The sequence below is a fragment of the Macrotis lagotis genome, chromosome 7, assembly GCF_037893015.1.
Source record: "Macrotis lagotis isolate mMagLag1 chromosome 7, bilby.v1.9.chrom.fasta, whole genome shotgun sequence".
Classification (NCBI taxonomy): domain Eukaryota; kingdom Metazoa; phylum Chordata; class Mammalia; order Peramelemorphia; family Peramelidae; genus Macrotis; species Macrotis lagotis.
The window spans coordinates 54,375,843-54,389,966 of record NC_133664.1 but is presented as its reverse complement, the minus strand read 5'-3'; the positions used below and the strand labels follow the sequence as shown (position 1 = coordinate 54,389,966).

Below are 14,124 nucleotides of genomic sequence, written 5' to 3'. Positions count from 1 at the left end.
TACCAAACAATTGCACTCATTTCAAACACCAGCAAGGTTATATTTGAGATTCTAAAAGTTAATGCTTCAACAATATATGAATGGAAAATTACCAGAAGAGCAGATTACTTTTCAAAGAGACAGAGAAAAAAAAAGACAAAATTGCCAAAATTCACTGGAATACGAAGAAAGCAAAGGAGTTCCAAAAAAAAAATCTGTTTCATTGACTACACTACAAAAGATGGCTAGTCCTTAAAGATATGGGAGTGCTAGATCATCTGTTGCCTGAGGAATCTGTGATAAACTAAGAAGCAACAGTAGAATTGAACACAGAACAACCGATTAGTTTAAGATTGGGAAAGGAGTACAACAAGAAATAGAAATAGATAGAAATTGAGAGAATCCACAATTTCCTCCTGAAAGATATCCAAAAGAAAAAATAATCCCTCAGGAATGTTACAGCCAAATTACAGAACTCCCAAGTCAAAGAGAAAATATTACAATCACCAGAATGAAACAATTCAAACATTGTGGAGCTACAATCAAGATTACACAGAACTTAGCATCATACACATTAAGGGCTCATAGGGCTTGGTATATAATATTCCAGAAGGCAAAAGATCTTGGAATGCAACCGAGAATCAACTACCCAAAAAAAACTGAACATCCTCTTCTGGGGAAAAGATGGACTTTCAATGAAACAGGGGGATTTTAAATGTTCCTGTTGAAACAGCCAGAGCTGAACAGAAAGTTTGATCTTCAAGTACAGGACTCAGATGAAGCATAGAGAAAGTGGATGAAAAGGGTAAATTATGAGGGATTTAATTATGATGAACTGCATGTATTCCTGCATGGGGAGATGATACTGATAATACCCATATGAACCTTTTCATTTATTAGAGCAGTTAGAAGGAGCTTTTATAGATGAGGCACAAGAGGAAGCTAAATTTGAAGGTATAGTAGATTGTAAAAATGGAGTCAATGCAGGAAAAGGGAATGTACTGGGAAAAAGGGAAAGGAGAGGTAGACTAGGCTAAGATATTTCATAGAATAAAAACAAGAAGAAGCTTTTGTAATAGAGTGGGAGGGGGGAAGGTGATGGAGAATGAGGGAGCCTTCATTCTCATCGGAAATGGCTCAGAGAGCAAATAACACACATATTTAATAGAGTATAAAAATCTAGAGGAAAAAAGGAGAGAAAGGGGATGTGAGAAAGGGGACAGGGGAGGGGAGGGGGGAATGTAAATGATAGAGGAGCGGGTAGATCATGGGAGAGGGTAGTTAGATACAACACATTTTCTTTTTTACTTTTTGCAAGGTGGTAAGATTAGGTGGCCTGTCCAGGACCACAGGACTGGGTGGTTGCTTGGGTCTATGGGGTGGGATGTAGGCTTGGGGCCTCCTGGCCCCAGGGCTAGTGTTTTCTCCACTGCACCACTCGGCTGGCCCACAGAACACTTTTGAAGAGAGCCAGAGTCAAAGGAGAAAGAAAATATTGTAAATGGTAGTGGGGAGGACTGGATAGAGGGCATTACAATCAGCAACAGCAATTGTGGAAAAATATGGAAGAATTCTGTGATGGACTTATGATAAAGAACGATGTCCACCCCAGAGACAGATCTGATGGTATCTGAAAAAAAAAGAAAATTCCATTCATATTCAGAGAAAGAAGTATGGAGACTGAATGCAAAAAAAAAGGACATTGTCACCTTACTTCTTAACTTCTATGTGGAGTACATCATATGAAATGCAAGCCTGAATGAATCAAAAAGCGGTTGATGGGAGAAATAATTTCAGATATGCAAATGATAGCTTTCTGATGGCAGAAATTGAAAAATTAAGAAACTTGCTGAACACAAAAGAGAGGAGTATAAAAGTTGGCTTGAAGTATAACATCAAAAAAGATAAGATTTTGGTAACTGGTCCCATCACATTCTGGCAATTGAAGGGAAAAGAAATGAAAACATTGTCAGATGTTATATTGATGGACTCAAAGATGTATTCAAAGATCTTTGCAAATAGTCATGAAAAAGCAGTCATGAAATTAAAGGATGCTTCTCCTTGGAGAAGCTAGAACAAAACAAGACCAAATGTGGACAGTATACTAAAAAGCAAAGGCATCATCTTGCTAAAATATGTCTATATAGTCAAAGCTGTGATTTTTCCAATAACAATGTATGACTGTAAGAGTTGGACTATAAGGAAAATTGAGTGACACAATGCTTTCAAATAGTGGTGCTTAAAACTTTTGAGAATCTCTTGAACATCAAGGAGATCAAATCAGTCAATAATTAAAGAAATTAATTCAGATTATTCACAGGAGGAGATGGAGGAGATGACATGCAAAGAACTATGCACAAACTATAACAAGTAAATTGGAAAAAATCAACAGAAATAGGGTACTAGAATTAAGGAGGGTCACTAAAAGCAAGATTTCAGCTGCAACCTGGAGTAAAAAAGGAAGAAGATCATTTTAGGCATCGGGGATTTGGGGGACCAGGATATGAAATATCTTGTACCAGGAAAAGCAAAGGAAGCCAATGTCACTGGATCAGAGTACAGAGAGGTATGGTATGAAGAGTTATAGTGTAAAAAAATTAGAAAAGTGTGAGGAAATGGGGAACAAGTTATGATGGGTTTTGAATACAGAAGAATTTATATTTGATGTGTCCCTAGGAAATTCTTGTGTTATGACTTGGATAGCAGGCTAATTAAACTCTTGGGCACAGAGAACATGAAAGAATTAGTTAACTGATTATGATTCAGTCTCTGAAGGTCAAAACATCAGTATCCTTCTCACCATCTCTTGAGACTTTTCCTGTACTCCCAGACATATTTTCTTTTGTTAGGGGATTCAGAATTTAAATTTATATCCCTACTATTATGGGATAATCTTTATCACAATATAAATAAGTAGATATACATATATGTACATATATGTATAGAAACATATGTATATTCATAAGTGTATATAGATATATGTATGAATGTATGTATTCTGAGAGGTGTGTGACATAGTGGACTAGAAGTCAGGGGAAACCTGGGTAAAATTCCACCTTATATACTCACTTGCTAAATAACCATCAGTAAGTCATTATAATTTGTATAATTTAAGAACTTTCTGAAAATTCTCAATTTTCCATTTTAGGGAAAACTTTTAAGACAATGGCAATAGGAAATAATTTTAGAATTGTAGATATATGGCGAAAAGGAGCCTCAGAGGCCTCTGAGTTAAACTTCATTTTAAAATATGAGAAAAACTAAGATCCAGAGAAGTTAAGCAAATCAGATTTCACAAATAGTAAATATAAGAGATGGTATTGAATCTATTCAAACCTCATAATCCATACTCTTTTCACTATTAAATACTTCTCTCTGTGTCATTTTAAAAGAAAGGGTTGGGTGACAGGGATGTGCCCTTTTATGCCCTTCAAACCTAACACAAAATGTTAATATCAATACATTGTTTCATTATTTCAGGAAGTATAACTATTAGATCCAAATATCTATTGTTCCAGAAAAAGGAATACTACATTAAAGCTTCAAAAAAAGTTCGATAAAATGAAAGAAGGAAACAATCTACCTCAGTAGAAAAATCTTAAGTACCTTTAAAATGTCTGTGTGTGTGTGTGTGTGTGTGTGTGTGTGTGCACACGTGCGCGCACACCCTGCTTGGAACAGTGGTAATAGGATCAGCCTTGGAAGAAGGAAGACCAGATTCCATCTCAGATGTATGGTGCACTGTGGTGCCCCAAGCAACTCAGATTTATTCATCTGCGTTTATTCATCTGCCCAATGCCATAGACTCCTAACAACATGAGATGTGCACACATTCTCCTCCATAAGATAAATGCAACTATTACACAATGGCACCACCTGTTGATGTATGAGCAGAACTAGAATAAACTAGAAATGACAGCACAATATTTTTCTATTAATGACCAGTTTTCAAGAATGTTTTTCTAGTATTGGTCAGTAATGATCTGCTACCCCACTGCCCTATATTATATTATACGTTATTTTATTGCTCCCTAGCACACATATCATATTATAATCTCCATTATAGTTGGTGTCTCATTCCCTTACTAAACCCTAAGCTCATGGAAGGCAGGAGCTATCATTCAATTTCATTTTTCTCTTAGCACTTAGCACAGTGTTCTCTGCACATTGATAATCATAACAAGTGGTTATTTTAAAGCATTAATTTGAAAGAAGACAGTAAGAAATCATTATACATGATGAATAATGAATATTTTCACAACAAAAATGAAATTGAGTCTAATTTAACTGGCAGAAAGTGACTGGCTGGCTTGAGGGCAATTCTAAAATATGTGCAGGCAAACTAACAAAATTAAAGAAGAGATTAAGATGAAGTCAATAGAACCCAGAAACTGTATCAGTCAATAACCTTGTTTTCTTTGACAAATGGAGAAAGTAGTAGCCAAATGCCATTAACTTCATGTATTCATAAAACATTAGAGCGAGCAACAGAAGATTCCAAGCAGTATCATCTCACAAAACATCAACAAAAAAGTAGAGGAATGTTAGAGGAAATACTGGTCTTTTAGTAATTTAAGTTCAAAACTGGAATGAAATGGAAAACCTTATATAAATTTAAACACTTAACAAAGATTCACTTAGATATGGTAGCAGAAGGATATTGAGCAAGAATGTTCAATGAGGATACTACCAGGATTCAGCAGAGGGCAACTCCTCTGCCCCGTGCTATCCATGCCAGTCTTGTCCATCAGATCTCAGGACCCAGTTGAATTCTCATGGTTTTGTGCATCAGGAGGGAAGCCAAATTGACATCCTGAGATAATTAAATCTCTAGGACAGACATCTAGCCTAACCTGCATGGAACAAGACCTTAGAACAGTCCTCCTACCACATATTATAAATGAGTCTGAAGAAATAAGTAAGGAAGATCATCCCAAGATGGTTTTTAACCTAGAATTAGAATGAACGCAGCAAATAAAATTGTATGGACATAGTATTTCTATAATCATCTACTCTTATTATTGATCTCTGCCATATTTGGATTCTAAAACCTCAGAACATGATCTGTCATGTAAGGAAGAAGAGGGCACTTAGGATCAAAAGTAGTTTCAAACAACCCCCTTCTTTTTAATATTAGGAAACCAAGGCCTTAAAAGTTAGCTTTGCTCAAGGTCTCACAGTTGGTGAGTGGCATAGGTAGATTTTAATTCAGGTATTTTTCCTTTGAATCCATACTTAAGAAGAAGAAATTGGGAAAATCAGGTCACATACCACAAAAAGATTCTACCCTAAAGGTAGGAAAGCTAAAAGGTGTGACTAGAAGTTCAGTCTAATTTCCTGGCATCATTTTCCTAGTTTGCTCCACATTGCTTCTATCTATGACTATTATGATATGTAATGATACCGAGTTAGTTTGAGTAATAGCAATTAATAGAGTGATTATAAAATATTTTGTATATGTGGAACTTTGGTGTAATAAGAAATCTGTGATGTTGACAAAGGTCATGCTTCTATAGATGTGGACTACATCAAATTTGTATCTTATGTTGTGTGGTTTTTCTATATGTCTTCCATAAATCCTTCATGGATCAATATGCCACGCTTAAAGCCATCCTCAGGGAATTTTACTCTCCTATGATACAAGTATAGCTTTATCTCAATTTATCTGTCAGTAATTCCTTGCTCTCTACTTTATAATCAGCTTATCTCCTTCCCTGGTCATATATTTCTTGGAGGGGATCCTTTGCATGCAAATCATTATTCCTAGCATACTACAATTTATGCACATGAATTTAACAGTTTTCAAAGCACTGATTAAAATTATTTTAAAAATAATTGAAAGATAAGCAATTGCTTGCCTATGTGATAATTTTTTTATCTCAATATAATTATGAAAATGGCTTGCATAGTTAGGATATCCTTGCTGAAAATGTGAGCCTGTTGTCAGGTAATCTGGGATTATTTTCTTCAGCAGACCACATCCTCAGATATTTGTGAAAGAAAAGTATATGGTATGAGATTGTGTTTACTATTTATTAATGATAAAACATGTTTGCACTTGTACAAAAATATTCATAGTAGCCCTGTTTGTGGTGGCAAAGAATTGGAAATCAAGTAAATGTCCTTCAATTGGGGAAGGGCTTACAAACTGTGGTATATGTATATCATGGAACACTACTGTTCTATTAGAAACCAGGAGGGATGGGAATTCAGGGAAGCCTGGAGGGATTTGTATGAATTGATGCTGAGTGAGATGAGCAGAGCCAGAAAAACACTGTCACCCTAACAGCAACATGGGGGTGATGATCAACCTTGATGGACTCACTCATTCCATCAGTGCAAAAATCAGGGACAATTTGGGACTGTCTCCAATGAGAATACCATCTGTATCCAAAGAAAGAACTGTGGCGTTTGAACAAAGACCAAGGATTATTACCTTTAATTTAGAAAAAAAAAAAAAAAAGAAAACCCGATATCTTCTTGTCTGATCTTGCTATCTCTTATACTTTATGTTTGTTCCTTAAGGATAGGATTTCTCTCTCATCACATTCAATTTGGATCAATGTATACCATGGAAACAATGTAAAGACTGGTAAATTGCCTTCTGTGGGGGGTGGGGGAAGGAAGTTAGGTTGAGAGAAAAATTGTAAAACTCAAAATAAATAAAATCTTTACAATTCAAAAAAATTTTGAAACATGTTTGACTCAGAAGAGAAAAATATAGTTGCAAAGGCTCTCTTCCAACAAACTTTCCACCATGCTTATGTTAACATATAAAATATTACTTGAAAGAAATAATTTCAAGGAAAACTGATTCTTTAAAATTATCTTTTATCAGTATCAATCATGGTACAAAATAACTTTAGACACACTTGTTGAATGTTTCCCATTGTCATGGAAATGTCCTATTCGTAATCCAATTTTTCAGAATTTTTCCTGTAAAAATATAAGATTAAAAAAGAAGTGGCAAACCTATCCACAATTGTCATTAATTTTTCAAATCGATAACTGTGATCAAGGGTCCTGTCCAATTTAATAAACGTAAATGTGATGATGATGATGTTTGTCCTTCATTCTTGAAGAAAACCATGACATCAGGGCAGTGAAGGATGCTGTGCTAAGTCACCAGCCTCACTTTCTCCTATAGAGTTTTCTGGATCCAGGGACCAGATATGGATCAGGACAAATGATAATGGTCCTGGATAGGAGGCAATCAGGGTTAAGTGACTTCCTCAGGATCACACAGCCAAGTTAATGTGGATTCAAACTCCTGTTCTCCTGACCCCAAAGTCAATGCTCTATCTACTGTGCCACCAAGCTACCCTAAAAGTAAATGTATATACTAAGAATATACAAATTATCCGACAGTTTGTGAATTGTAGGTTTAGGAAGAAGACACTGACTTCTACTTGAATTAAGCTAATTTGATAACAAATTGAATCATCATATATAAGGGATTACTACAAAGTTATATAAGATGATTGACTAACCATCTAAACTATAGACTGCTTAAGAGAAATAAATTTTTCAGGGCAGCTAGGTGGCGCAATGGATAGAGCACGGGCCCTGGAGTCAGGAGTACCTGAATTCAAATCCAACCTCAGACATGTAATAATAACTTAGCTGTGTGGCCTTGGGCAAGCCACTTAACCCCATTTGCCTTGCAAAAAAAAAAAGAATAAATTTTCACATCAAAGCTATTTTCATAGCTTGCAGTGGCAGAGAAGATGCTTTATTGTCTTTCAAGATGTGGAATCTAGCTATCACAATAATACCAACTTTGGTAAAAAGACATCAAAATTATTGGTATTTTAAAGTTGGTGATAATCTGCCTTGAAATGTAAAATGAACAAGTAGAAACATTTCATTAATATCTCTTTACTCGTATTTTCCTGATTCATTCTTTTAACAATAATAAGAAAAAAACAAATTAAATGCTTTCGCCTTTTGCTCTTTGATTACTACCATAATTTTCTGGTTGTCAGGGGTGGCTAGGTGGCATAGTGGTTAAAGCATCGGCCCTGGAGTCAGGAGTACCTGGGTTCAAATCCGGTCTCAGACATTTAATAATTACCTAGCTGTGTGGCCCACTTAACCCTGTTTGCCTTGCAAAAACCTAAAAAAAAAAAATTCTGGTTTCCTCTCTGCCTCAAGTCTCTCCCTTCTCTAGTCCATCTATAACTCAGTTATCAAACTGATCTTCCTAAAATAAAGGTCCAACCATGTAATTTGTCACCCTTCCATAATTCTTTTCTTGAAATTCCTGTTCATATTTTTCATCTTCTTAGATTTTACTTCTACACATATTCTACACATAATTTAATGACTCTGGGCTTCTTGAACAAGACCCTTCATCTCCCAACCATTCACCTGAAATTGTTTCTCTTTGCCTACACTTCCTGGAATCTCTATCTACCTTTAAATGTCCGTTTAAAATCTCTCCTTCTGAAATAAGCTGTCCTTGATTCCCCCTTTTATGGGTAATTTCCTTCTGAAAATACTTCCACCTTGTTTATGCATAAGTAGTGTTGTTGTTGTTTTGGTTTGGTTTGGTTTGGTTTGGTTTGGTTTGTTTTCTGTATATCCAGTCCTCCATTAGATTGTAAACTACTTGAGTGTAGGGAATGTTTTTTGTTTGTTTTCATTTGTTCCTTTCTTGAATTCTCAGCACTTAGCACAATGTCTATCACTTAGAGGGATTTAATAAATGCTGTTGACTGACTTCATATTATTTTTTAGAATAGTTTCATTCCTTTTATTTGTCTACCTATATCAATACTTCTGAATTCATCTTTGTCACCTGACCCAATGTTATTACCTTGTAGCCACACACCAAACCAATGATAATTCACAGTCAAGTTTGGGCAGGAAATGTAAGAGCAACCATTTTGCAATTTATAGGCTATAGAATTAGACTTGGAAACCTCAGAGGTATGTCACTCAGTCCGAAGTCTACCTAAGGAAGCAGAAGCCTTGAGAGTTCCACCAAAGCACTAAAAAGTAGAACCGATTTGGATTCATATTTATGTGAATGAGTTTTTTTACACCAGAATTGCCTAAGGATTCCTAGGGGTTGTGATTAGCCTAGTGACAGAAGTGAGATTCATATAAGTCCCATGGCTTCAAGTTTAGGAGGTTCTTTCTCCACAAGTTGTTTAGGGCACTGAGAGGTTAAATTACTTGTCCAAGGATATTCAATGGTAGGTGTTGTAGGCTTTGAACCTAGAACTTCTGGACTTCAACTGGCTCTCTATCCAGTATTCCACAATAAGTCACACTACCTCTGCCATTAATGCTCTTACTACTGCCACTTCTAATACCTGAAAGTCACAATTCAGTAAAATGAAGAAACTGCCACTGCTAATACCTAACATTCACTCACAATTCAGTAAAATGAAGAAAGAAACTGCTACTGCCAATACCTAACATTCACAGTTCAGGAAAAGGAAGAAAGAACTGCCAGTGGGATAGCTAAAATTCACAATTCAGTCAAAAGAAGAAAGAAAAGAATACAAAGGAGAAGTCAGATTCTTCAATGGTCAGGGACCATTTTGACAAGGTTAAAATGCCCAATTATATCTGATTATTTTTCATCCTTCCTCCTTCTGCCCTGCCATCTCTATAATGCTGTCTTCATTTTTATATTCTCTTTTGCTGAAAACTATTATTTGTACAGTGAGGAATAGAGAGCCTAGATAATATCTGCCTCGGTTTTCTCATCTGAAAATTATTATTATTATTAAGGACCATCTATTATTATTATAATTTAGGAGCATCTATCAGTATTATTAATATTTAGGAGCATCTACCTCCCAGATCGTTGTGAGGATTAAGTAATATTTGCAAAGTATTATTTCAAGAGCTATATAAATGAAAGCTATTATTATTATTGTTACTATCCAGGCAGAGCTAGGTGACACAGTGGAGGGGGCAGAACCTACAGTCATTTTCGTGAGTTCAAACACGGCCTCAGACACAACCTGGGTGCGTGACCCTAGGCAAGTCACTTCACCCTGTTTGCCTCAGTTTCCCCGTCTGTAAAATGAACCGGAAAAGGCAATGTCCAACTGTTAACAAAATCTTCACCAAGAAAACTCCCCACGGGGTCCGATGATTATTGTTCTCCTACTAATAAAATAATAATTCTGTTACGGACTAAGGCAGCGGGGCCCTTGCCTCCAGGCGAGCCTCGGAGGGCCTTCTCTGTAAGGGGATGGCGGTGGCCGAGCGCCAGAGACTGCTAGCTGGGGCTCCCGCGGCTCGGCGGCCAGACCAAAGGGGGGAGCAGGCTGGACAGCTCCTAGGAAGTCGCCCCTGCTCGGGCGTCACTTCCGCTTCCGGCGAGGGCGCGCCGCGGCCGGCGCCGGTGGGCGGGGCTCCGGGGAGGAAGTGGCGGAGGAGTTCCGGTCCCGCGGGGCTCGGCGCGGAGGCTCGGCTGACAGGCGGCGGAGCCCGGGCACAGCAGCCGGGCGCCTCCCCGCCTCTCCCGGCCCGTCCTGCGCCTCCGCCCGCTCCTCCCGCGCGTCCTCCGCCCGCTCCTTCGCAGCCTCCCCGATCCCCATGTTTCGGGGCGGGAGGCCTGGCAGCGAAGCCCCGGCGGCCGGCCCTCCACCATGTCCGAACTGACCAAAGAGCTGATGGAGCTGGTGTGGGGCCCCAAGGCCAGCCCCGGCCTCTCCGACACCATCTTCTGCCGCTGGACTCAAGGTACCGCGGGCGGCCCGGACGCCGGGCCCCGGGGAGGGCCGGGCGGCTGCGCGGCCTCCAGTCGGCCCCTTTGTGTCCGCGGGGCGTTGCACCGAGCGCGAGCCGCGCCTGGGGAAGCGCCCGGGGCGCCCCGCCGGGGGAGGGGGCTCTGCAGCCGCCGGATCGGCCACGCTCCATGCCCGTCGCTGGCCACGTTTTTCCTTTCTTTGGCCTTTTTTTTTTTGCAAGGCAATGGGGTAAGTGATTTGCCCAAGGCCACACAGCTAGGTCATTATTAAGTGTCTGAGGTCGGATTTGAACCCAGGGCCGGTGCTTTATCCACTGCGCCGGTGTCCATTTTTGTCGAAGGGGGAGCTGGCCGGACTGCTTGAGGCTCGGCTTCCACACCGGTTTCCAATGCAGATGAGTGACTTCGAAAAGTCGACCTAGTCTTAGGTTAAGAGCCCTTGGCACCGTTCCCCCCTTTTTTTTTTTTAAAGTGACTTGGGGGCGGCTAGGTGGCCCTGGAGTCAGGAGGACCAGAGTTCAAATCCGACTTCAGACACTTAATAATTCCCTAGCTGTGTGAGCTTGGGCAAGCCGCTTAACGCCATTGCCTTTCAAAAACTTAAAAAAAAAAAAACCAAGATGTAATTTACCTGCATTTTGGTCAAGGTGAAGAACTTTTTGTCAACCTTTTGTGTTTACACCAGCTTTCTACACAAATGAGTGACTTTGTTGGAATGTTTTAGGCTGAGGTTAATTAAAACTTGGAGTCCTCATCAATTAAAGAAAAAAGGGAGTGACTCATTAGATTGTTCTAGGCTGAGGTCAATCAATAATAGGCTTAGACTGTTTTAAGCTAGATTCGACCTGTTGTGTTAAAGGAGGAGGGAAATAAGAGGTGGATGGGTGGTTAGAGGAAGCTATTTAGTTTATTAGTGTATCACTGATATTCAAGGTGTGGTTATAAAAATACTGTACTTCATGGCCTGCAAAGTCTAGATGAGAGGGCAGGATTGTTTCTTGTGTCTCATTTCTTCTCTTTTGTGAAGGAGTCCAGGAGAGAGCCTAGGGACACCTTAATGTTTATCCTTTATTTTCAAAGACCACTGACATCAGGGAGGTGATGCCATGACAAGCATGTGAATTGGATTTGAGAGACGGGGGATGCTGTGCTAAGTTACCAGAGTCAGATATGGATCAGGACACCTGATAATGGGGGGGGGCAGTGTAGTCAGGGTTAAGTGACTTGCCCAAGGTCACATTGCTAATAAGGAGCTAGTATCTGAGGTCATATTCAAACTCACATCCTCCTGAATCCAATGCCAGTGCTCTATCCACTTCACCACCTAGCTACCCTCAGGTAGCTCCCCAAGTACTGAGGTTTTGTCATCATATTTGAAACTTTATTTCTTGAGATACAGATAGAAGTTTATGTTACTTTTTTTTTTAGGTTTTTTTGCAAGGCAAATGGGGTTAAGTGGCTTGCCCAAGGCCACACGGCTAGGTAATTATTAAGTGTCTGAGACAGGATTCGAACCCAAGTACTCCTGACTTACAAGGCCGGTGCTTTATCCACTACGCCACCTAGCCACCCCAAAAGTTTGTTACTCTTAAGACATTTTGGCCGAGTTTTGGATTTCTTTTTTTTTTTTAATTCTAACAATCCATTTATGGAACAAATATCTGGTCAAGAAAGTGATTATTGGGAGCAGTTAGGTGGTGGCTAGGTTGCACAGTGGATAGAGCACCCACTCTGGAGTCAGGAGTACCTGAGTTCGAATCAGGTCTCAGACACTTAATAATTACCTAGCTGTGTGGCCTTGGGCAAAGCCACTTAACCCCATTTGCCTTGCAAAAACCTTTAAAAAAAAGTGATTATTGAACATTTAAAATTGAAAACACACCCAGAATATATGTCATAAAGAAAAATATTATATTTTTCTTGGCATACTTTCAGCATCTTTGAAAATTAGAACTATAGTATTTTAGAATTAGAAGTTTAGAGATATTCTCCATCCTTTCCTCTCATTTTAGGAGAGATGATTTTTATTTAACCTAAATACCCAAAGTAGTATGTTGCTAGCTGCTTGAAATATATTTATTGATCAATGATCAATAACCAAATTAGGAATTGATTGCCTCCCTAGGTTAAGCAGCTTGTCTAAAGTCATACACCTCAAGTTAATGGTAGAATCCTAGAGTCTTAGAATTAGAAAGATTCTCAAAGGACCAAATAATCCAGTTCATTCCTGAACAAGAATCCTTTCTGTATCATACTAAGTCATCTCTGAATACTTCCATTGAGTGGGTACACACTACACTCTAAGGAAGCCCATTCCAGTTTTTGATAGTTCTAATGCCTAGATTAGCCAATATTACCCTTAATTGAGCCTAACTATGCTTTTTTTTTTTGTTCTTTTTTGGCAGCTTCTGCACTTTGGTCTGAGATCTGTCCTCCAAGGCCAGAAACTTTTATCTCTCTTTCATAGAACCTTTCACACACATAAGCACAGCTAATCACATCCCAATTTCCTCTGCCCATAACTTATCCAGCTTCTTCAGCTGATCAGTGTATGCCTGTTATAATAGTAGTGTATCACTAAATCAAGGCGTGGTTATAAAGTTACTGTATTTCATGGACTGCAAAGTCTAAATGAGAGGCTCATTTCTCCTCTGTTATGAAGGAATGGGGAGTTTTATCTTCAAAACCCAAGAGAACCTTCTTTACTAAACGGTTTCCATTTAACCTGAATCTGTTGCTGTTCTCTATATACTTAAACATCTCCCCTTGTGCCTTTGCATAAGCTATCTACCCTCCACACCTGGAGTATACTGCCTCCTCCTTAGAATTCCAAACTCCCTTCTTGCATATTTATTAGAGTGATTTCTATCTTCTCTCTTAGTGCCTTTATTGTGTGCATGCATGTGCCTGCATGCACATACTTGACATAAATAAACCTTATATCCTTGAATAAACCTTACATCTGATGTGGTAATCAGTCAGAATCTTTGAATATTGATTGTGTATTAGAATTACTTCTCTAGTAATTAATCCCATTGCCTTGCAAAAACTTAAAAAAAAAAGAATTACTTCTCAGTGTTGTTTCATCTCCAAATTTAATAAATGCTATTTTTGAATGATTGATAATCAAGCCACCAATACCTTTATATTGTAATTCAGTGATCAAAATGCTTATGATAAACATAGGACTAAGTTATGGGTTCCCTAGGGTTGATTTCAAATCATTATAATTCTACAACCATAGCTAGAATAGACCTTTCCTTACTGTCTGTGCTATTTTCATCCTATTGTTTTCATGGAATTTCTAACATGCTTTTGGAACAGATCTCATTTGATGACATATAATTGGTCTAAAAATTCTGCATTTTCAAATCTTATCTTAAACTTTATGTTTCCCTTTTAATTATTTGTCCTTTGGATCTTTGCATTTT

At 38.6% G+C, this 14,124-nt stretch overlaps 1 protein-coding gene across 4 annotated transcripts in view; it reads left to right on the top strand.

Annotated features, from left to right (window-relative positions):
- The first annotated feature begins 10,344 nt into the window (after positions 1–10,344).
- MINDY3 (MINDY lysine 48 deubiquitinase 3) overlaps positions 10,345–14,124 on the top strand; it is a 91,086-nt gene continuing 87,306 nt past the window's right edge. For 2 of the 4 annotated variants that reach the window (XR_012469955.1, XR_012469954.1), the window contains exon 1: positions 10,345–10,686. Coding sequence is in view for 2 of the 4 variants with exons in the window: in XM_074192921.1 (XP_074049022.1) it covers positions 10,593–10,686 (94 nt within the window). In the remaining 2 variants the exon portion in view is untranslated. The remainder of the gene's footprint in view (positions 10,687–14,124) is intronic. The other 2 variants (XM_074192921.1, XM_074192922.1) reach the window with 2 other exon arrangements.